Source organism: Leiobunum rupestre, chromosome 2, assembly GCF_980474605.1.
Source record: "Leiobunum rupestre chromosome 2, qqLeiRupe1.1.hap1, whole genome shotgun sequence".
Lineage (NCBI taxonomy): Eukaryota > Metazoa > Arthropoda > Arachnida > Opiliones > Sclerosomatidae > Leiobunum > Leiobunum rupestre.
In genome coordinates this window covers 18,339,914-18,365,808 of record NC_143385.1, presented here as the reverse complement: position 1 = coordinate 18,365,808, position 25,895 = coordinate 18,339,914, and the positions used below count along the sequence as shown (strand labels likewise).

The 25,895-nt window shown below is 34.9% G+C and overlaps 1 protein-coding gene across 2 annotated transcripts in view; it reads left to right on the top strand.

Annotated features, from left to right (window-relative positions):
• Nucleotides 1-25,028, top strand: part of LOC149956278 (uncharacterized) — a 90,224-nt gene extending 65,196 nt beyond the window's left edge. The window contains exons 1-3 of one of the 2 annotated variants that reach the window (XM_090164688.1): nucleotides 23,927-24,191; nucleotides 24,288-24,390; nucleotides 24,665-25,028. In XM_090164688.1, coding sequence (XP_090020814.1) covers nucleotides 24,094-24,191; nucleotides 24,288-24,390; nucleotides 24,665-24,838 — 375 coding nt within the window. In that variant the 5' untranslated portion in view covers nucleotides 23,927-24,093 and the 3' untranslated portion in view covers nucleotides 24,839-25,028. Of the gene's footprint in view, nucleotides 1-23,926; nucleotides 24,192-24,287; nucleotides 24,391-24,664 lie in introns of those variants that run through there. The other variant, XM_090164689.1, reaches the window with a different exon arrangement.
• The last annotated feature ends 867 nt before the right edge of the window (nucleotides 25,029-25,895 follow it).

Sequence of the window (25,895 nt, the reverse complement as noted above, 5' to 3'; positions counted from 1 at the left end):
ATACTCTTATTTACTGCCGAGTAAACCTTGTAAATTATTGCAATTTTAATGTGTTAATCAATTATTGTTTACAGTAAGAATAATGCCGCTAGTCTCCCTAATGCTGAATCTTGGGCATGAAAAACCTTGAAAATAATTGTATTTTTTCAAAAAGTGAACAAAAGTTATATTTTTTCCTGCCTTCCAGTGTACTGTCGATTCCCATAGGAAAGCATGTTCGGCCCATAAGAGTTAATTCTCTTTATCATCGATTATTGCATAAAAATCATCAATTTCCTTTAAACATTATTCAACCGATTTGTTAGCGCCATTTTGTTTGTCTACTCGGTGTAACGGCTCCCCCTCTTCGCGAGTAGGGTGAATCAAGGCCAATAAGTGTAACATCTAGTGTTACACCTTCGGAAAACACTGACGAGTAATTTCAGTGTAAAAATTGTGGTGTAACACATCGCGCCAAGGGTTTAATTAAGTGTAACACTAGCTAAAAGTGTAGAGCTAGTGCAGCCAATAGTTTCCACCAAACATCTCGTAAGTTTCAAAAGTCAAAATTTCAGCCAGAGATTCCAACAGTAGACCGGTTTCGCCCTTTTGGGGCTCATCAGTACTGTGTAGGAACTCTGGCTATCCTCGGAAATCTGCCGATATCAGTAAAACTAATAAACAATCAGAGTGCCATATATGTGAGCAGTCCAGTGCAATTTATTTTGACTTTTGATATAACTATCTTAACGTTGGATTTCAACGGAAGCCCGAGCGTAAAAGATGTCTGCTGAATAGCGACCGCCATGCAATAATTGGTGAAGAATTTCACTATAAATTGCACTGGACTGCTCACATATAGGGCACTCTGCGTATTTGTAATCTCGTAAGTTGTTATTATTTATTTCAACTCTCAAAACGATTCAGGCTTGTATTTCGTTGAATCGTCCCACGTTAAAACAAATAATATATATGACTACGGAACTAGAGATAAAACGACCCAAACGAAATGAAGTAGAATTCGCGATAAATAAAATATTTAAGCTTCGGTGACTAAGCCAGCGACGGTCTGGCCATTAATTTTTTTATTTTTAACTGGGAAGTTTTCTACGGATTGTTGCGTTTTTAGTAGGACTGAGCTGTAAGAGCATATGTTACATAATTACTCATAAGTATGCCATTAGCTCTATTTCTTCACTAACGGTTTCTTTCACAGATATTGCGACCATCCGTACCCTACATAATATTTGACGTCATTGAATCTCAAATGCCGATTAGGCCGTCGCACAATTAGTTCTACCGACGGCTATTATTTTCGTAAACAAACCGGTTTGAACAACCAAGGCTTAGGAGCGAAAATTAACTACAATATAGTGTCAAGTTCTGTTAATGTAATTAATTTGCAAATTAATGATATTCTCGGAGACTCACGTTCTAACATAAATTTGCTTTGTCAGATAAAAGAAGCAAGTTTATTGGAAAATAGTTGAAATTCAGGTTGAGCTTTCTGGCGCATCTACAAGTTTGGAGTCTTTCCAGATTCTTTTGAGCCTAGGTCTAAATCTTCCGGGCTTGATATGGGTTTTAATAACGCTAGTGGAATATCCCACTTCAACTCATTGGTAATTTTTCCCAACCTTTTATTTTTCTAAATAACTCACTATTTAACTTCATCCGCACAAACCGAGCGAGTTTATAAATTTCTATAAAGCTACATTGGGCTGACTAAAATTCCAACATCAAAAATTCCTTCTCAATTTAGAGGTTTTCCATTGGCTTAAATACATACGTTAGTAGCCAATAGTGTGACCCCCAAAATAACTAGGATAAATAAAAAGTTTAAAATCTAACGTAGTCCACCTTTTTACTGGTTCGTGGTGAAACAAACCGTTTGTAAAGATTTTTGAATGGAATAAAGGTACAGTGGCATACTTATGTGTAATTATGTTACATATGGTAAGAGGAAACTGTAACCCAAACTGCTGTATTTTCGAAAGTACCTAGGGCTGCAGATTGTAGTCGGTGTAGTGTAACGCTCTTGGGGAGTTTTCCGATTTTTTTAGAAAATATAAGACGTAACTTCTCGTAAGTTGTAATTATTTTTTTACTTAAAAATAATTAAGTTCTGAAATTTTTCTATTCTAATCGAAATATTTAAACCAATTTTAAAAATGACGTGCATTTAGTAAGTAAGTTTTTTCATGGATGTTTATAATTTTATTAGACAGTATTGGAACTTTAAGACATTATACTAAGTATGCTTAATTTCGGCCTACCTCGAAGGAATCTGAATTAGGGTTAAAAGATGAATTTTAGTATTTTGTTTTAGGCATATCAATAAAATAATTATCATATAGAAGTAGTGAGTAAGATAAACTAGGCATAGCGGATTAACCATAAGGTAAAATTTGGTCTAGGGAGAAACATATGAGAAAAATAATTAATGCAAACCACTACCATATTTTTAGTTTAGTAACTTTAGTTAGTCATAGGCTTACTGTATTGAGATTGCTTGGTTTTTAAGAGAAATGACGCCAAACAATGAGTTTTGTTTTCCATTTTAGATATTCAAGTGGGTTAATTAGATATTTACCTTGTGAAATGACGTCACTGTAGTCGCTAACCAATGGGAATCAACCTTTACTTGCAGTTTTAATCAAGAGACGGTTTAATGTTAAGTGCACAGAACTGTTATCTCAGAGAGACAGCCAATTGAATTTTAGGGTTAGTTGTAGTTTTGATCACGTGATGGATTAATCTCGACCAATTTGAAACAACCTTCAGTTGATGTTTAAGACTAGTTAAATATATTGGACACGTGATAATTACTGGTTCGGAAAATTATCGTTAGGGCGACCATGATATAGCTCAATGGGTATTTTACACACGATTATTAGTTCGAAAATATTTCGTCAGGGATCATCCTGATACATCGTCAATTGTTTTTTCCACATTTTACGTCAGTGTAGTCATCAATCAATGAGAAATGAGTTTCAGTTTCGGTTTTAGTTGTAGTTTCGATATCTCAAGAGGTTTTAATCTCAAGAGCTTTATCTACATGTCATATAGTGTTCTTTCAGTCCCAGAGAATCGTCGTGGAAGGTCGTCGACTCTGTTTAACGTCATAGGCTTACAGATTTCCGACCGTAGAAGACAAAAAGTAAGTTTCAATTTTCGTACATTATTTTACAATATTCGAAATGAAATTTTTAGGCGATCTTTAATGTATTGGAAATGTATTTTAACGTATTAGACAAAGAAAAATAGGCCTTAATTAGGTCCTGTAGGGCTAAGATTAGCGTAGAAAGTAAGTTACAATTTTTGGTAGTACACTATTTTTTAAAACAATTTGCATATTGAAAAAGTGGTTAAATTGAGAAATTTAAGCATAGAAATTTAGGCCTAACCACTTAAAACCATATTGAGAAAATTAGGCTTAGCATGTTGGATTAGAGACTGTATCATTGGAAACTATAGAAAATATTTTGTCTAAAGCGACTATGGATATCGAAGCGTATCGAGCCCACATGTCTGCAAAGAAAAACTAGCTTCGCGGCGGCTGGATTCTATTAAATTCTACGTAGAGATGAAGTACGATGTTACAACATGCCATATTCTTTCCACACTGTCCGTCGAGGGATAATTCACCCTCGGAAAAAGTACCCCTCCCAAGAATGGTACATTCCACCTACGCCAAGAGCAACTACTGTCGTCGACAAAGGCATCTCGCTTGTATCTGAAGAAGAAGAATAAGTTTGTGACTGTCCCTCATATGTCAGACGAAACTGCTGTTAGACGCTACAAATACGTAAGGTAGAACTTTTAATTATTGTTACAGTTTCGTAATGTAATATTCATTAAAAATAGAGAATGAATACCCTTGCAAGAACGCTTATATTCTAATTACCATTTATGTACAATAGTTTAGTTCGATAACAATGATGCGACAGAAAGCTTGTAAAATTTTATAACAATGATGCGGTAAAAAGCTTGCACAAATAATTTATCCACGATACAAGCAGGCCAGTGAAATATTTCTTAAACCCACATGTCTACTAAACAAGTTATTATCTTTCCAATAGCCCATGAGAGATGTCATACTCATTTTTATCTTTGAGGCGCCAATTTCCAAATTTTATTAAATAGTAAAGCCCTTAATAGTTGACAAAAGTTAACAATGATTAACATACTCAATAATAATAATTGATACTTTATAATTTATTTATTGGGAATTTTTGATACTTCAGCTCTTACCGTGATACATTCAGGCTGGCGTAAGCATAAGTTTTTAAAAGTGAAATACAATTAATTTAAAAAGATTATGGTTATTTTAATAATTTAATAAACAATGTAAACATTATTAAAATCAGCTCAACCAAATAAAAATGTATAGTAATAATAGTTAGTACCATGTGATAGCTTACATTAAATATGTAAAAATTACTCGATCCAGAATGATTATTGATTATATAAGAAAATTATTAGCGTATACGTACAGGGGTGCAAAGGCTTACGTTTTTAAATGTTGATTACAATTAATTTAAACAAAATTATGGTTATTTTATTTTTTAAATAATTATTTACGCATACATAAATGCATCTCAACCAAATTCATTTATAAAAAATACATTTATTTAGACTGAAAAGATTTAAAACTAGTTTGAGGCGATGCTTTACGAAATATTATTTTTGATAATTGTAACACGGCAGCCAGCTCACGAACTTTACAGCCAATGAGAGCAGGCATGTCAAAATGTGTTTATGAAGGAAAGCTATTAGTATCCTCTTATTTACTGTCGGGTAAATCTTGTATAGTATTTCAATTTTCATGGGTTACACAATCATTGTTGACAGTTAGAATAATGCCGCTAGCCTCCCGAATGCTGAATCTTGGGCATGAAAAACCTTTAAAATAATTGTCTTTTTTAAAAAAATTAATCGACCAGAGTTAATTAATGAACTTTTAAATCTAGAAAATTGACTAACTAATAAATAATTATAATTGTGAAAATTTTGATCCGTGGTAAAATTAAACTTTAAAAATAAATAAATATCCAAGGAGCTGATACTTCATGGATATAAAAGGTATTTATTAAAATTTTCGGGATTTTTCTCACCGTGGTCCTTCTTCATTTTAAATCCATGAAGTATAAGCTCCTTTGATATTTATTTATTTTTAAAGTTGAATAAATAATTACTTACCTATCTGGTCAAAATGTTTTGGTTTTCTTTGTTCCTAATTGCCATCCATAAATATTTTAAGGCTTTAACTCTATTCTTACCTGGATCTAGGTTTATTCCGCGCCCGTAATTTGAATATTAAACTCTATTGCCTTATCTCTATATATAAAACTATTACGTATCACTGAATATATTTTTGAAGTTATTGATCTTGCTTTTAAAGTATTCAGAAAAGCCACTTCTTGTTTTTCTCGCCACTTCTTGTTCTTCTCACCAACAGGCCGCCTTATAAAATATCCGAATATTTCACCGTTGGTACGCGATGGCGTCACGAATCTCTACCAAACTGTTCGCCGAAGCGATTCATGCGAAGCGATTCTCAAGCGATTGGACGCGGAAGGGCTACTGATGATCTAAAAGTTTCTGGAGGTCTCGCAACGTTCCCGAGGCTAAAACGCCAAGGTAAAACGGAAGAAGAGCATTTTGTACGATTTTCTGAAAATTATATTTTCATAAACCTCATTATGGGTCTGATATCTATCCTTAATTTCAATCGACTATTAATTTTACTTTTTAAGTTATTTTATAACATTTCTTATGCAAATTAGCCTTTTTTCGCAATTTTGCAAAGAAAAAGTAAAATAAATAATGTATTAAGATCGATCTATTTTGGTAATTTTATATTTCCAACGTATAACGTACTAAATTTGGATCAAATTCGATTTATCAACTAGAGATTTATCGATTCAACGATACAAAGGAAATGAATAAAAAATTGGTCCGTTTTTCTATAAACAAAGATAATAAGTTGCGATGTGAAAATAAACTATAATATTTTTCTTTTGATTTGCCGTAACCTCTTTTTGTTTTTAGAATATAATTGTTTTTCCATTAGCTACGCTGAAGTCTCTTTAAAAACTGTTGTGACAAAACAAATCGTATTTATTTTCATAAAAATATTTTTTGGTAGTTTGTTTTTCCATCCGTACCTCTGTAAATCGTATTTTAAAAACATGCTTAACACATAATGAGTCTCTTTTACCGTTATGCATGAGTTTGAAAATAAATATTTAAACGGACGACATATAAATATACTTCGTTATAGCCTTGATATTTTGGAAAATTAAATAGGGCTGAAACAGATAAAGTTCTTGCATATGTGGTGTTATTTCCCATATAAAACAGACTCATCCTTTACCACCTATAAAAAATCGACTTGGTTGAAATCGCGATCAATTCTAGAATGGTGCTATGGTCTACTGTATGAAAAGGTCTTGTAAACATCTCGTTGACTCGAGAAGCGTTACTAAAATATTCAGCAAATAAAAATTATATCAAGAATAGGGCAGACTAATTTCAATGAATTACTAATAATGATAATAAAATAAACTGATATTTATTTCCCCTGGGTCTATTACCACTGGGTTAAATATTTGTCAGCTTGTTCCGCGTCGCAAGAGAGGTGAACCACATGGATAGTTTAAAAAATTGTAAATAAATAAAATCTTAAGGCTGATAATTTGGAACATTTGACATTCAAATCAATTATTTTTTGGTGACCTAATATTTCAGTGAAATATAGCTTTTTTCAATCGTTACAATTTTTCTTGTAGGTTTTTGAGTAAGACAACAACGTCTAATACACTACAAAAACCCGAAATATTGCTTAATCTCCCAGAAATTAATAAAGTTACATAAAATTAAAAATGTTACTTGCTTATTTCGTTTAAATATTAAAATTTTCTAGTTAACACATTATTGAATATTATTGATCAAATGATTTAAGATTAGAAATAAACTTTAGAAAAAATTGGTTCAAAATTATCCAAAAAGCATTAAATTGGAAATGGTACGACAAATCGAATAAATATTTTGAGATGAATGTTCTTGGGAATAAGGCGTCCCGTCGATTGAATAAACAAACCTAAGTTTACTAAAATTCTAAAATAATTTTCAGTCTTAAGGCATCAACAAAGGTAAACATGAAAATCACTGTATAAATATATTATAAATTGCTCAGATTATCAAACCAAAAAATAACCACGACGGCCAACTTCGACGAAAACTATTTCCGTTAGGCTTTAAACGTTTTTTCTTTGAAAATACCAACTTTAATGCTCCCTCGACTAAAGCTTGTGTATATCTGTAAAGCCGTTACAATTTATTCCTTCGTAGTTTGTCACGAACTGATTTTGAGTTAATTAAAAAGGTTTCCTGGTCTATGTTTTTCTACAAATTCGGCCTTAACAAGAACATAAAAACCGGACACAGATAATATGACCAATCGATAGAGTTGCAAATATTCAAGTAAACTAACTTAATGTATAATCCATATTATAGGATATTTTAATATATACAGTATTATTTTTGGAAAGGTTGAGATATACAGCAGTCAAGTGATCAGCTTATTTAGGTTTAACCATGAAATCAATATAGTTCTGAGACTGATAAATTAAATCACTTAAATATTCCTGACAACATTAGTGGTATTGGTTCTTGAAAGAAGGCGATCTAGAAATATTAATTTATTTTTCCAAATTAGATTTCGTTTATAAGAGTACACCTTCTCTAGAAAATATTTGGTTTAGACATTAAATGTTATGTTCATGATTAATATCGGATAAATATCGAAATGGAAAACGGATAATAATATGTCTCCGTTTGTTATCGTAAACAAACTGGTTTCCATAATATTTCAGAAAGGGCTAGCACTGAGATTTGTGAACGATAAAATGGAAACTTCTAAACCTTGCGTTGCCTAGGTTATGAGATTTCGTCACAGGGTTTATAGATATCCTGTTTGTACATGAAAAAAGGTTGTGACCCAAAACAGCTGATATTTACTATTTCAAATCATTATTGGAATATCTAGACATAAAAATAAAGCAAATGGACTTGTATAACATAACAAATTGAGTTTTAGAATAATATACAACCTGATTAAATTGTCTTCAATATACTCAATTTCCGACACAGACACTTTGATCATCTTCAGTTGTAAGCAATTTAATATTGTTCCTTGTCTTTGAGTTATTCAAATCTTATTTGCAACATTCTTTGATTCGAAAAGGTATTTTGGATAAGATTTTTAAACTTGTTTACCCTCTATTATATAAAAAAATCGTTCAGTTTTAACAAAGCTCTGTCTTCGATCTAAAGTAAATGCCGAGAAAAATCAAAATATCTTTTTGTTGTTTCTATTGAAAATCTTTAGCAAAATCGGTTAAATATTTTAATTTTTAGTGGCATTTACTTAAGAGAATAAAATAACTTTAAAGCAATAACATTTAATATATTAATTTCCAAATATTTTCAATGTTTTCTCTCAATTAAGATAGCCACCTTAGGCATATATTAATTATATTTTTTGGTACTTTTTCTACTCGTTTTTTCCTAACTGAAGTAAACGTGATTTGTTAGAGGTAAATATGTTTATCAAAAGTAAAAATTTATTTTTTTAAGTTGAAAGTAAATTTATTTAAGCTTTAATTTAGTAACATTAATAGTTAAGCCGAAGTTTTCCTACCTATCTGCCACGTTTGTGATTTTAAGTTTCTAAATAAAAAGTTACTTTAAGATAAACTTATATTTTTGTTCTTTAGCGATGTCACTTTGAATTTTCGACTGGGTTACATCTAATTATTACTAACATTTTTTTCAGTTAAAAGCCAAGAAAATGTCAAATTTCTCTCAAATTCGCTTTTGCGCAACTTTGGTATGTAATCCTCTTATTTAAAATGTGCTTAATTCTAAAGAATAGCGATGGGTTACTATTGTGGTTTGTTGTAATCGACCATAGGCGAGGGAATGAGAAATGTTGGATAAATGATTTAATAAAATGCTTCAAAAGGATCGTATTTTATTAAAGAAAAAGTGGCTGTCTTTATTTTAAGGAGTGCCTGCGACCTCAAGAAATTAAGATCCATTCAAAAATTAGTTAAGCAGTTCAGGATGTTTTTTTTTCTCGAAAAAGTGATTTTTTTCAAAAACTATGTTTCCTAGAAAGTTCAAATTTGTACTGTACATTATTCGTGCCTGGGGACACTTTCTACCAAAATTGCATCGAAATTGTAGAGCGTCACCGAAAACGTACAAATAGCGTTGGCGCGAAAAAATAGACGTTTTTCTCACTGAAAAAAAAACCACTTGAAAAAGTGACAAGTTGGGCAAGCTAAAGTAACTTTTTTTGAATTCCATTGGTAGAGTAGTGAAACAAAGTCAGACATTTGTTAATCTGGTGTTTAATGCAATAAACACCGCTGAAACATCGATGAGACAATGGTGAAGAAGGTATTACACGATTTAATTTCGTAGGAGGGGTTATACAATCACCGTATTCGTCTTAGTACCAATTTGCGATTCATTGGCGCCGGCCGAGAATCGAACCCGGATCTGCCTCGTGCAAGAGATTTACTCTAACCACTCAGCCACCAACGCTTGTTAAGTTACGGTGTTTTTCTAAAAAACAGCTTTGGCGAATGTCCTTTACAAAGTTATAACGTTAGGTACTATAATTTATTCTACATCATTTTAAATATTTATAAATTATATTAATCTTATATTTAATGAAATATTTATAATGTTATATTTATTTTTTTCGTTAACGCCCACCATCGCTACGTTTGTTATGGGTGCGTATTCTCCAACTCCTTCCAATTGACTTTTGGAACGGACCAAGTGCTGAGTGTTATGGCAACCTCTCAACTACCAATGGCAGGGTTTCCACCAATTGTTCACGGCATTCGTCTTAGTATCAATTTGCAATCGCATAGGGCGGGATTTGAACCCGAGACCTCCTGCTTGACTAGCGGATGTTCTACCACAGAACCACCAACACTTGTTACGCTTCATTGAAAATTAGACCTTCAGCTTTATCGGAAGCGTATTTAATAGAGTACGAAATTTTGGTTTAATTTAAATGGAATTTAAATTGAAATTATTGCATCGAAGAAATTCTAATTTAGCGTTTTCTCTATTGATTAAAAACAAATGCGCCACCCAGGTTTCGTACCCAGGCCATTCGGCTTGGCAGTCGAGCGCTCTATCACAGAACCACCGATAGCTGCTTAGCTTCACTAAAAATAAGACACTCATCGTAAGCATAATAGGTAATAAAGTCAGGAATTTATGAAGGCGTAATATGGTTTTTTTACGAATGAAATTATGTTGATTTAATCTTGTTTGTCTAATCTTTGGTATTGTTGGTTTTTTCTGTCTTATATTTGTATCTACTATTTTTTAAGTTTATTTCCCCGCAAAATCATCCAGTCTTAGAGGAACCTTTAACAGCGTAAGTCATGCGCAAAAGCTTATCCGGTTTCATTATATTAATGTGAAAAATCGTATTTGTGAATGGTAAGGTGTTGCGCTTCTTGATATTAAATTTCCTATTGCTTGATTTCTAAGTATTTGAACTAATTTATTGCTTGACTGCGTTATAATATTTTTCTATGAATTATTTTGTTTCTGAAGTCTGATTAATTGGGTTGTTATTGTGTATTTTTCTATTCGTTATTTTTATTTTTTGATACTCTAATATTTTAAACCGGATATAGTATAACGTTACTTCTGCGTATTTCGAAAGTGCGTGAGAGATAAGGGGGTTTGTATACCGATAGGGGGCCCCCGCGTGCGGGGGAAACGGGGGTGAAACGGGCCCCTGTGGGGGTAAGCATTCCCACCCTTTCCCCCCATTTTGCGTACATTTTTGGCAGGTGAAAAGGTTAGCTGATTTACGAGGTCAATAGGTGGTGTGGACTGACACGATGTTATGCAAACAGCTATAAACCGTTAAATAGTTTCCGTCAAAACCCATCAGTCATAGTGAGCTGCGGAATAATATTTCTGGGTCGAAACCCCAAAATGACGTAAGCTATAAAAATGACGTAAGCTATAAAAATGACGTAATCTATAAAAATGACGTAATTTAAAAATGACTCACTAAAGATGACGTAATCTACACCATGAAACGTAAAGATTACGTAGATGCGTTGCGGTTTTCATAAGCCAGCCTCTATGGGAAAGAGGAAGATTTCTCCGCTTAGGGTACCAAAGAAATGCTGGATATGCGCGGAAATATACCGGTCCGTGAGAGGTTTCAAACAACATTTAATGACTCATTTATCGTGTAATACAATGAAAGAAGAATAGGATCTGGCGTGTGATTGTGATGCGAGTGAATCTCTACATCACACGGAGGCCGAGGAAATGTCAGATGATTAAATTATCGATTATCTATACGAACTTACTGTGGCATGTAAAAAGCGCGGTGCCACAATGGTATTAACCAAGTCAACTACATCTACCCTGCCAGCCGAATTAAAAATGCCGACTGAAAAGGAAATGGCAGCTCTGATTTATTTTCAAGAATATTGTAAAACTAATCAAAGTCATAATATTAAAACCGTTGTAAAGAAAATGTGAATAAACGTTTTTATATTGAACACATTTTTATTTTTAAAGGTGACCGTATAAAGTAATTTTTACATTGGAAAATTGACACTTAATATTTTTAAAATTCTAAAATACGTTTATAATATTTTTCCAACGTGGGCGAATGAATGGACGCAATGAACTATTAATTACGTAATCTAAAAAATGACGCGAGCAATGAGAAATAACGAGTCGGATTTATAAGATAATAAAAATATTTATTTTTACACAAAAATTTTATAAGATGATATATTACAAAAATTATTTTTCTTTCACGAGTCAAAAAAATATTATAGGGTGATACAAAAAAAATTAAAAAGGACAACGTATTTGACTGTATATTTCAGCGCGGTTCTGGGTAATCCAGTCGGCGAAAAGTAGACTTCGTTCCAAAGAACACGGTTGTTGGGTGTTTAGAGATTGATGTCGGAATAGACATTTCACTGGCGGGGGCGTATCAAAAGTCGCAGCTCGGGGACAGTCAAATGTTTCCAAATCGTATATGGCGGTATGAGTATAATCGGCTAAAAATTTACACTTTACGTCTCCTTTTGTAAAAATCATATCCGAACTCGATACAGCTGATATAAGGCAGGCGGGTAGTTTATAATAGGGGAGATACCCCGCGGTCCAGCAAATACCGTGAAGGTTACGAGACACCCAGCCGTTTTGTCTTTTAATGGCGTTCGGAAGTTGTTGTACTGGATAGGGCTGTTCGAAAGTCCAAGCTTGAACGGCGGGAGGTGTGGATACTGTTGATATAGCTATCTCCTTCACGACAATGTCGGGGGCCTCTCCGCCGGAGCGCGAGGCGGATTTTCCTAGTAGAAAGTCAAATTCGACAACGGCCATACTCGCCATGCCACCGACACGATACTGAGGGTTTAGTTAGGAATAAAACGGGGTATAGTCGCGCGACGGGAATTTTAACTCCGTTTATGATGACGTAACAGGTTGTTAAATTTTTTCGTGGCCATTATATCATTTTTGACGTCTCTTCGTGAAAAACCTTTAAAGAAGCTTTGGTGACTTCTACGTTTTGATCGGTGACGTATATAAATCACGCAATAATGTCCACAAATGACGCTCGTTGTCGATTGAAGTCGCCGCTTGTTGGGCGTGATTTTTCTCGAATTTTGTTTTAAAAAAAGTTTAATGGCTGGCAAAATGGGCCGTAGCGCCAACGAGACAAAATACCAAGCCCGTTTTAATTTATCAAGGTAAATCGCGACCCAATGGCTGCCCGGTCCATCGTAGGGGTCCAGATTTACAACCAGTGACGCTGGAAAACTATTAATCTTATCGGGTAGACAATCCGAGGCGAATACGCCCATAAATTTGCGCGTATGTCTCAAAATGTCTAAAATCTCGGATCCGCGCATAATTACACGTTTTCAATAGAAACGTTACGATCTTTGTCTACGCTAAAGCTGGCTTGAAATTCGCCAAAAACTACGCAGCTTAACGTTTGCGGGACTGGTTTAGCGAACGAAAGCTCCGCGGTGTAAAAGGTAGCTTACCCTTAATAAAATGGGCACAGCGGGTGTCCCCCCTCGCTAGCTAAAAGTGTCGTTTTGAAAAAAAAAAAAAGAGTCGGTAGGTCAATAGATCAAATACCGATAGCTGGAGGATCTCCCATTCAGCGTCCCTATTCGGTAGGGGTGGTGGAATCATCTGACATGATGTTATGCAAACAGCCAGTACTAATTTAACCATCACTTTAAAAACTTTGCAAGTCTGAATAGCTGTGTAGAGTACTTTTAACAGAGAGATAAATATTTCTTGGTTCAGTTAATGTGATGATTCGAGTGAACAATTTGCATATGTTAAAGTAATTGGATTGAAGGAAACTTCAGTGTTTTCAGGGTGATAATTAAGGGAAGTTACCTTACAATATAGTTGAAAATTATCTTTTTAAGTCTGTGATCACCTATTGAATATGTTCGGAAGTGAAAAAATTTCATTTAGCAAGCTTTTCTTCAATTTTGGTATCCACCCTGTATCATTTAAAACCTCAAGCATTGTTTTTATCAAGTTAATTTTAAACATATCTTAAAACAAACTTCCCTAAGTCTGACTAGCTCTGTAAGTTAATAATTTTGATTCTGAGTGAAATATTTGCATATATTACAGTATTAGTTTGGCTAATTAATTTTTTTTCATCTGCTACCATACTCAATGGGTGAACATAGAATAAGAAAGGTAATTTTCCACTATATTTAAAGCCTTACATTTCACTATGAAAACCCTTAAGCTTCTTTCAATGCGATAATTTAATTACAGGCAATTTTTCCCCCAGAATTACAATAATTGAATCGAAAAATTATCCAACTCAGCTTATCAGACTTGGGCAAAGTGGTTTTTAAGTGATGGTGTTAAATAATAAAATATACTACAGCTTTTGAATAAGATTTTTTTCTATCAAACCTATATCATTTATATAAAAGCTGAAGTAATTTATCCATTCAATTTAACAAGCATTAAAAAACCAGGTTCAAGTCAGAATAGCTGTGCAAAGTACTAATAACGTAGAAAATGTTTTTGGGTTCAATTGACCTGATGAAAAATTTTCATAGGGTAAAGTTACTGGACTGATGGAAGCTTCAGTGTTTTCCGAGCGAAGTCTTCTATTCACCCCACTGAATATGTTAACGAGTGAAAAAAATTCATTTAGTAAGCTTTTACTAAATTTAAGTTTGATATTTTGGTATATATATATATATATATTACAGTATTAAGTGGGCTAAGTGTTTTTTTACCTGCTATTTTCCTTCAAAGTGGTAACTATAATATATACAAATTTATCACTCAGAATCATAATTATTGATCCCGAAAATAAAGTTTTAAATTATAGCGTTTAACGGGATAATTTAAAAATTGACGCGTTATTGAGTTAAGCCTAGGTGGTTTGTTTATACCAATCAAGCATAAATACATACATTCTTGACCAAATACATAATACAAATATCTACTTAACTAATTATTACTTTAAAATAATGAAATTTAAAATTCTACTCACTATTTTGTATTTGATGATAATTTGTGTGCCGTGATATGATCATCTTCAATTGCACCACGGCAAAGCCTTTACACTTTGAAACTAGTGAAAACTACCACCTCCACAAGATGGTGGTCTCAAGCAATCGGTTACACGGTATTACCGAAAATTTACTGTTAATATAACGGTTAATCGATGAACAGGACTATAACTGTTGCGTACAGCAACTATCTAGTAACTCTAACGGTAAAAGTTGGTACTGGAATTTTCCTGTTAAAATTGAACAGGAATTTAACAGGAAGCTGCAGTAATTTTTCACAGTGTAGCATATGAAAGTATTAATTTTCAAAAAGTGCATTTAAATTGAAGTGAGTCCTATTTTGGGATTCCCCTTGTTCCTCCTTCTTTCATCCCAGCATGTATCCCCTTTTATCCTGGTTTCTCTCCAAAAAATAGCCAAAAATCTTAAATCAGTAGGTCTCGATCCTATTTATCACCCACCGCCCAAATTGTCAGCTTTATTATGTAATAACAAAGAACCAACTGCTCTCCTCGACAAGGCCATCATTTATAAAATCTCCTGTGATTGTGGCGATTATTACATTGGGCAATGCCGAAGCCCATTTCATCAAAGGCTTAAAGAGCCCCAAAAAATATAAACAACCCGTACAATAATTATCCCCTTAGCGAACAACTTCGTATTTTTGGGCCATAATGCTAGGTGGGACTCAATAGACATACTAGCTCAACCCAAAGTTACATAAAACTCCTTTTAATGTACGCGAATCCATCGAAATTTAAAAAAATAAATCTGCGCAATGTTTAAACCGTGACGATGGTCCCTTTAACTTATACACGTTTTCTCCACTTTTTAAAACGTGTTTATGGGCCTCACCCTCTCACACACAACAAACCAATTCCTCCTCTCGCAGAATCCACCATTCCGACAATAGTAGCCTCGAGCGCGAACGAAGATATCGAGCGCGTTGCTCATATAACACTTCGACGGGGGTCGACTCACCTTCGAGAAAAAACGCTCGCGGCTAAAGAACAGTAGCCTCCACTATATGTATAAAGCGCATACATATTTTTTCGTCCCAAAGTTTTACCATCGTACTGTCAGACTTGTAAAAATCTCCGAAGAAGGAGGAACAGTTCCTCCGAAACGTTCGATTTTTTAAATAAATATATTGTGAATTTTAAAAACGGTTAAAGTCTCTTTTCACTAAGTATTTTTAAATATTTGATATATCGGAATTGTATTTTGCCGCGTTAAAAGTAGAGATTAGATGTATAGTCGTTTTAAGAAATACTCGTGATATAGGTTCAAGTGCCCAGTATATTTAAGTACTACAATGATATTTTAAAATAAAGTTTAAAAATATTTCCATTCTACGTTACTTTAACAACGAATATTCTATGACGTCAAAACACTCAAATCCATGTTTCAAATTCAAATTAACCGCGCAAAACACTTAAATCTATGTTTTCATTTGATTTTAAAATTAACCGCGACGCGCCCCCAGACCGCGCCCCCCGAGAAATCCGAGCCCCAGACCGCGTCCCCCCAGGGGAAATCAGCGCTTCCTAACATATTCAAGAGGTGATCACAGACTTAAAAAGATAATTTTCAACTATATTGTAAGGTAACTTCCCTTAATTATCACCCTGAAAACACTGAAGTTTCCTTCAATCCAATAACTTTAACATATGCAAAATGTTCACTCGAATCATCACATTAACCTGAACCAAGAAATATTTGTCTCTGTTAATAGTACTCTACACAGCTATTCAGGTTAAATTAGTACTCGCTGTTTGCATAACATCATGTCAGATGATTCCACCACCCCTACCGAATAGGGACGCTAAATGGGAGATCCTCCAGCTATCGGTATTTGATCTATTGACCTACCGACTCTTTTTTTTTTCAAAACGACACTTTTAGCTAGCGAGGGGGGACACCCGCTGTGCCCATTTTATTAAGGGTAAGCTACCTTTTACACCGCGGAGCTTTAGCTCGCTAAACCAGTCCCGCAAACGTTAAGCTGCGTAGTTTTTGCCGAATTTCAAGCCAGCTTTAGCGTAGACAAAGATCGTAACGTTTCTATTGAAAACGTGTAATTATACGCGGATCCGAGATTTTAGACATTTTGAGACATACGCGCAATTTTATGGGCGTATTCACCTCGGATTTGTCTACCCGATAAGATTAATAGTTTTCCAGCGTCACTGGTTGTAAATCTGGACCCCCACGATGAACCGGGCAGCCATTGGGTCACGATTTACCTTGATAAATTAAAACGGGCTTGGTATTTTGACTCGTTGGCGCTACGGCCCATTTTGCCAGCCATTAAACTTTTTTTAAAACAAAATTCGAGAAAAATCACTCCCAACAAGCGGCGACTTCAATCGACAACGAGCGTCATTTGTGGACATTATTGCGTGATTTATATACGTCACCGATCAAAACGTAGAAGTCACCAAAGCTTCTTTAAGGGTTTTTTACGAAGAGACGTCAAAAATGATATAATGGCTACGAAAATATTTAACAACCTGTTACGTCATCATAAACGGAGTATAAATTCCCGTCGCGCGACTATACCCCGTTTTGTTCCTAATTAAACTCTCAGTATCGTGTCGGTGGCATGGCGAGAATGGCCGTTGTCGAATTTGACTTTCTACTAGGAAAATCCGCCTCGCGCTCCGGCGGAGAGGCCCCCGACATTGTCGTGAAGGAGATAGCTATATCAACAGTATCCACACCTCCCGCCGTTCAAGCTTGGACTTTCGAACAACCCTATCCAGTACAACAACTTCCGAACGCCATTAAAAGACAAAACGGCTGGGTGTCTCGTAACCTTCACGGTATTTGCTGGACCGCGGGGTATCTCCCCTATTATAAACTACCCGCCTGCCTTATATCAGCTGTATCGAGTTCGGATATTATTTTTACAAAAGGAGACGTAAAGTGTAAATTTTTAGCCGATTATACTGAGACCGCCATATACGATTTGCAAACTTTCGACTGTCCCTGAGCTGCGACTTTTGATACGCCCCCGCCAGTGAAATGTCTATTCCGACATCAATCTCTAAACACCCGACAACCATGTTCTTTGGAACGAAGTCTACTTTTCGCCGACTGGATTACCCAGAACCGCGCTGAAATAGACAGTCAAATACGATGTCCATTTTAATTTTTTTTGTATCACCCTATAATATTTTTTTGACTCGTAAAAGAAAAATAATTTTTGTAATATATCATCTTATAAAATTTTTGTGTAAAAATAAATATTTTTATTATCTTATAAATCCGACTCGTTATTTCTCATTGCTCGCGTCATTTTTTAGATTACGTAATTAATAGTTCATTGCGTCCATTCATTCGCCCACGTTGGAAAAATATTATAAACGTATTTTAGAATTTTAAAAATATTAAGTGTCAATTTTCCAGTGTAAAAATTACTTTATACGTTCACCTTTAAAAATAACAATGTATTCAATATAAAAACGTTTATTCACATTTTCTTTACAACGGTTTTAATATTATGACTATGATTAGTTTTACAATATTCTTGAAAATAAATCAGAGCAGCCATTTCCTTTTCAGTCGGCATTTTTAATTCGGCTGGCAGGGTAGATGTAGTTGACTCGGTTGGTTTCCATTGTGGCACCGCGCTTTTACATGCCACAATAAGTTCGTTAAGATAATTGATAATTTTATCATCTGACATTTCCTCGGCCTCCGTGTGATGGAGAGATTCACTCGCATCACAATCATACGCCAGATACGATTCTTCTTTCATGTATTACACGATAAATGAGTCATTAAATGTTGTTTGAATCCTCTCACGGACCGGTATATTTCCGCGCATCTCCAGCATTTCTTTGGTACCCTAAGCGGAGACATCTTCCTCTTTCCCATAGAGGCTGGCTTATGAAAAAGTCAACGCATCTACGTAATCGTTACGTTTCATGGTGTAGATTACGTCATCTTAAGTGAGTCATTTTTAAATTACGTCATTTTTATAGATTACGTCATTTTTATAGCTTACGTCATTTTGGGGTTTAGACTCAGAATTATTATTTCGCAGCTCAAAGAGAATCGGGATGGCTAGTCACGAGGATCTCAACACCGTAACCGGTCGGCTAGAAACGTTCAAGCAATGGGACAACGTACACTCTGTTCAAAAAGTCTTTGCCCGTGGGAGATTTCGAACATTTTCGTCCGTCATTTCTTTTATAGTTGCATCAAGTCGAAGCGGACATCGGTAATAGATTAATAAAATGTTTAGCTACAAATTGGCCAAAATCATTTTCTGGATAGATTTATAATTTTGCCTATTTTGGCCTAAAAGAGGGGGTGTCAACTTTTTTATTTTTGATCTCAGGTCGTGTTCACCGGGGTGGATTTATATTTAGAAAGTGTTGGAATTATTCAAATCGACGCATTGGTTCAAAAGATATTCACCAAAGAAGTTTTCACAGAAATTGGGAAATATCTAAACATCTTACCAAGCCATTTAAAATAATAAATGTTGACGGGTTTTGTCGCCATCTATAGTTCCTAGAAGTAACCTTTTTTGTTTAATTCTAAATATGTAACAAATTGAAGATTAACATAAATATTTTCATGTGCTCATTTGATTAAACTGCAAGGTTCGCGCATTTTATACCGAAAAATTACGACCAGGGTATATGCATTTAGAAGAGCTAGGATCGTGGCATATTGATTCAAGCAGGGTAAATGTGTATGGATTTAAAGGAGCTATCGAAAGTCGCTACTCGGCGCGGACCTTTAATTGACCTTTAAAATAACCAGTCTAACACAATCTCAGCTTCAGCCTAACAAATATCCATACGGTCCTATATTAGTACTAACGATAACGTAAACGTATTAAACACATATGAAGTTAAGTGTTTACTAACATACGTAAATAAACTTTTGAAGTCGTCCGTAGCCCTCGTTAGGCGTAATTTTCAGATTTTGGTAATTGGTGTTTGCTACATATTTTGCTGATTACCCGGGGCGGCACCTTCAATTATCTATTTCGATTTTAACCTGTTACCTTAAGCGCCCCTCACTTTTCAGGGTGTAGCGCGGAGATTTGTTTTCGTCGTCTCAGGATGCCTTCACGCGTTGCTGCGACATTAGTTAATTGTAAAAGTTTAAAAACCGCAACATTATAAAATTTTTTATAAAATTTCTCGACTTTTCAAATTTGTAACTAAAATAAACACTATATTTAAAATTTATATTTTAAAGTTAGTTAACACTTGTAAAATAAATTTAAAACTATTTTCAATATATAAAAAAAACTTCTAAAAATTTAATTTTTAAGTATTTGAGGAACTTTTAAAAATCTTTGCCTACACCTAAATATTTTCTGGCGTCGCCCCTGTTCGTTTCTCAAATGAGCACATGAAAATATTTATGTTAACCTTCAATTTGTTACATATTTAGAATTAAACAAAAAAGGTTACTTCTAGGAACTATAGATGGCGACCAAACCCGTTAACATTTATCATTTTAAATGGCTTGGTGAGATGTTTAGATATTTCTCAATTTCTGTGAAAACTTCTTTGGTGAATATCTTTTGAACCAATGCGTCGATTTGAATAATTCCAACACTTTCTAAATATAAATCAACCCCGGTGAACACGAAAATTGGGTTTAAAACGACCTGAGATCAAAAATAAAAAAATTGACACCCTCTCTTTTAGGCCAAAATAGGCCAAATTATAAATCTATCCAGAAAATGATTTTGGCCAATTTGCAGCTAAACATTTTATTAATCTATTACCGATGTCCGCTTCGACTTGATGCAAATATAAAAGAAATGACGGACGAAAATGTTCGAAATCTCCCACGGGCAAAGACTTTTTGAACAGAGTGTACACGTGAACAAAGAGGACTTGGCCCACGCCGGACTTTTCGCTGTAGACTCGGACGGCATAGTCGAATGCTACCTCTGCCACGGACAGTTAGGCAGTTGGGAAGCCGGCGACGTACCCCAAGCGGAACACGACAAATTTTATTGCAACTGTCCGTCACCCTCCGCTTTGGAGGGTCAAGATATCCCGCCATCCGAAAAATACATCTCCGGCGGACCCACAACCACCCCCGATGGACCCGGCGGCGACGTAGTCGTAACTCTTACCGTCAAACGCCTCGAGGTAGAACATTTAATGAAAATGCTCGTAAAAACGCTAATTTCAGATGGTTCGTTTCAACCCTTTGAGTGAACTTCGGTATATACCCTAGAAGATCGACGTAATTACCATGATATAAATAAAATACATTTCCAAAGACGTAATTTCAATGTAAATCGTATTATACCGCCTGTACTTGAAAAATGTCTTAATAAAAACTTATAATTTGTATACACTCTGCTCTTTTTTTTTTCAAAACACTTTTACCGATGACCACCCGCTATTTTACGGTACCCTTTTACAACCCTTAGGGGCCCGAAAGCGTTTGAAAGTGTTTGTCGGCGAAAAACCTATGTATTACCAACTCGAAAGACAGGTGCCCTAGGCCTGACATTCACTATGACGGATGAGTTGTGACGGAAACTATTTAACGGTTTATAGCTGTTTGCATAACATCGTGTCAGTCCACACCACCTGCCGAATAGCGAAATCGTCTAACCTATTGACCTAAAATGGGGGTTACCACATTGGTTTTATGAGGGGTTATAACATCCTAAATCATCTAACCTATTGACCTCGTAAATCAGCTAACCTTTTGACCTGCCTAAAATGTACGCAAAATGGGGGGAAAGGGGGGAATGCTTAACCCCACAGGGGCCCGTTTCACCCCCGTTTCCCCCGCCCGCGGGGGCCCCCTATCGGTATACAAACCCCCTTATCTCTTGCGTGACGTGGAGGGTATTTTCACGTTTTATTAGGATCAGTTTTTTTAAATTTAAATATCTTTCGTTTTATTTATATTTTATTTCGTTTTTTCCGTCGTATATTTTTATCGAGTTGTATACATCGTGCGCTTACACTTATGTTGGTCTGGTTTTTAACTGGGTCGTCATTACTTCGTAATTTATTTTAAACGTTTTCTCGACTGATTAAGATGTTTAATTTGAAATAAAATGAGCGTTAAAGATGCGGCAAGTATTTCGTAAGCGAGAAAAATACAAATACCCTCTGTAGATATTTCTTTCATTAAAATTGGCTTAGTATTATATTCAACTGATAAACATGTACTGTAAAAAGGGTTAAATTCAATTTTGCATTGTTTTAGTACGTCTAACTCATGGTTGTAACTACTTAATTTATAATATTCTGAATAAATTATACTCGGTTGTTTCGTCTCAATTATTTTAATTATAATTAAAATTTTATACCGGGCGGGATTGAACCGGGATTACGTTTTTAGTAAATAACTCTGATTTGCTGAGATCTATCTCTAAGGGTCATCTCGAGAAATTAATACCGCTAGGGACAATTCTTCCGAGGAGAGGTATATTTTGGCTTGCCAACTTGTATTTATCTACTTATAAACAAAATTTATTAGTACGTTTTGAATATACCACCTTCGGCTGCAATGCAGGCTTGGGCGCGAACAAACAAATTGTCGAAGGCGGCTTGAATCATTAACGGGGTTACTACTTCCCGGCAAGCGCTTACAATTCCTTGACGCAGCTGTTCAAGGGTCTCAACCGGAGTAGCGTACACCTTGTCCTTGACGAAGCCCCAAAGAAAGAAATCCAACGGAGTCAGATCGGCCGACCTTGCTGGCCAGTGTACGGAACCGTATCTCCCTAACCATCGTTGTGGAAATTCGTTGTTTAGGTAATCTCTCACGGTTCTGTGGTAATGAGGCGGGGCACCGTCTTGCTGAAACCACAGTCTTGCTCGTTGTGCCAACGGCAGTTCGTCAAGTTGTTGTTCTAGCTCATTTCTCAAGAAATCTAAATAACTCTGGCCATTAAGATTATGCGGTAAGAATACTGGACCAAGTAACCGGTTTCCAACAAGACCAATCCAAACATTCAAGCGCCCAAATTCAAATTGGTGACGGTGTTGGATTTGTGTCTTCCCAAACATGATTAGTTTGGTGATTGTAAGGGCCGTCTCTTGCAAACGAGGATGCATCCGAGAATATCATGTCGCAGAGGAATTGTGGGTCGACGTGCCTGGAATTTAGCAGCCCGTTGAATAATCAAGTAAACCGTGGTGAAGCGTTGCTCTGTAAGGATTGTACTTAAGCCAAATCCTTACTCGCCACGGCACAACTACTACGTGGGTATGCGGCAAAATAGGCTAAAACGGATTTCTTAAAGTCCAAATCCCGCTGACCAAGCCCACGAAATCGAAGCTGTTCGTTACCATACTGGTGAAAATCATTTACAGCTTGCCTTACAGTAGTTATGGATGGTCTTCTATCTGGATGTTGTTGCTCAAAGATCGCACTCACTCGTCGTAGATTTCTTCCACCTTCCGCGTAGTAAATGGCCACTAATTCCGTACGATCAGCTCTGGAATATTGAGGCATTATTGTTCAGATTGATTACGACAACAATGTTACACAGTTTGTATTACAGTTATTTAAATACTTAATAAATTTAAGGTGGTCTATTTATCTTCTCGCCTATCAGGGTTAAAATAGGTTTCAAATACGACTAGATGCAAACACAGGTCTATTAGATTAAAAAACTAACACTAAAAGTCAATAGCTAAATGAGCCAGATTGGGGTTTCAAAAACAGTGCCACGCCTCATTACCCCCGAAATGTGAAATGCTGTATTTCAAAACGATGAATAGGTTGAAACGGTTTGGCACATTGGTCAGCAAGGTCGCCAGATCTTACGCAATTAAAATCCACCATTATTTATTTAATTAATTAATTTAATTTCTTCGCCACTGTCTCCTCGATTTTCCAGCGGTGTTTATTGCATTAAACATCAGATTAACAAATTTCTGACTTTCATCCAATGGAATTCAAAAAAAGTTATTTTAGGTTGCCCAACTTGTCACTTTTTCAAGTCGTATTTTGTCAGTGAAAAAGACGAGGAAAAATACGTCTATTTTTTTCGCGCCAACGCTAATAGTACGTTTTCGGTGACTCTCTACAATTTTCTCATTGAAAATTTTATTATAGCATCTAGCGGTTAAAATTCAAATTTTCAAAAAACGTGAAAATATTTTTCGATTTAGATGCAATGTTGGTAGAACGTGTCCCACGGCACGTATAATGTACAGTACAAATTTCAACTTTCTAGAAAACATAGTTGTTGAATAAAATCACTTTTTCGAATAAATAAAAACACCCTTATAGAGAGCTGTAACATTTCTTCAGTTCAGTTTTTCGTTCCTGTTTAGTATAGCTTGTACTTTTATACTTTTAAACTCTCGAGTCGTTCCTATCCCTCGATAACCTAATAAAACATCTTTAGTTATATTAACTAAATGAAATATAAATTATTTTTAAATGAAAAAAGAAAATAATCTTAAATTTAAAAAATTAAATATCTTTAATGTAGATACCAATGTGGTTCCAATACAGGGGTGATGAAAATGATGATTTTGTGGTTAGTGGCATGCTATTAAGTTTATACCAGTTAATCTCGTCGAAATTAAATATAACGTGAGTAAACTCCAAAATTTTATATCACTTGTCTCATAGTTATCGAAAATTTAAGCGTAATCTTTTAATTTAAAACCTAACTCTACTTTTTTGCAGTCTTCACATGAAAAACGTTTCGTCGACTGATGAAATGTTGAACTTTGGCAAAGTTACGGGTCCAAACAATGGAACAGGAATGCTTGGCTTTTTAGTAAAAAATGTAAGTGAAATTAAAAGCCATCTCCGCCAGTTGAATTTGTTTATTGGACTTCGATTAATAGGAGCTTTTAATATTTTTCACGAAAATTTTTTAAATACTAATATCTGAAATAAATTATTCACCGTGATTATGTTTGAGTAAATGTTAAAAACTATTATTTCGTCAGACATTTCTTTCATTTAGCCATGTACGTTTACAGCTTCGAATATTTGAAAATTATACGGTTTACATTCTTCAGCGTACAATTATTCCTAGTACCAAATCTTTTTTTCAGCTTTCAGACGTGGCACTGTTTCCGTTATCAACGGATCATCAGGCTTTCGAATACGTGGAATACTCAACAGGAAGTTTCAGAGAATCCTGGAGGATATTTTCCCGAGGGCCTAGATTTACACGTTCCCGTTCTTTAGATGTTGTTTTTTTATTTGATGTTTACGTATGTATATAAAATTTAAGGCATCTGACCAATTTCACCCAAGTGTCTCATTGGATTTTTGGCCCAATGTTTATTTTACCACTCAACAAATGGTTTTGATAAATAATTCTACAGTGGGTATTTCTTCGGGTAACATTGTTAACTCCCAATATTAAAGAGCTCAAGATTTTACTTATTTCAAAAACGTTTTCGATATTATAGTTTTTGCAGTAAATATATCTTGCTTTTTCGATTGCTTTTAATTCACGCTCTAAAAAAATTGCTTTTTTAAGAACGAACCATTGAACCTTTAATAGTGCCGGAGGAGCTGTTCACCCAGCCAAATAGCTGTACACGCCTCTTTAAATAAGAAATAAATGGCCTATATTATTTATAAAATTCAGTTATTTTAAAAAAAAGCCTGTCATTCGAGTCTCATAAAGGCGTTGAAGTGTGTAATTGAAACTTTAATATAAGACAAATTCACCAACGAATATGACGAAAGTCATCTCCTCTTTCTGTGAAATGAAAGTGCCGAAGAAGAAACACTATCGATCAGTGGTCAGAGAGCTGACCATAACATTGACAAAAGATAACACTATAGCTGCAACAGATATAATTGTATTTGATTAATCGTTTTTCAGGAACCAATTTTATTTACAGATTTGGATACTTATTTTGCTTTCATTGGTGATCGTGTCTGTTTGTGAATACTTTGCAAAACACACTTTTGAGAGTTCGAATATCAAATTTATCGAGGTTTTCACCAACGTTTTAGGGATAATTTTGCACCAAGGTACGTCAATCAATTAAATTGTAATATCTGAAATTAAATATTTAGTGAGTACACAGTATATAATTGACATTTTCGATCAACCATATTTGTTGTGGCTTCTATTTTACGGTCGGTGGTCTTTGATCCGGAAACATATAGCCAACTTCATTTTATTAAAAATATAAAATTAAATGTAGATTATTATTTATATGTACATAGCTTTATAATAAGTTGGTCACAGATCAATATAATATAGACTTAAATAGTAATGTTTAGATGGGGATATTACGGAATAAATTTCAGCTACGAAAACAT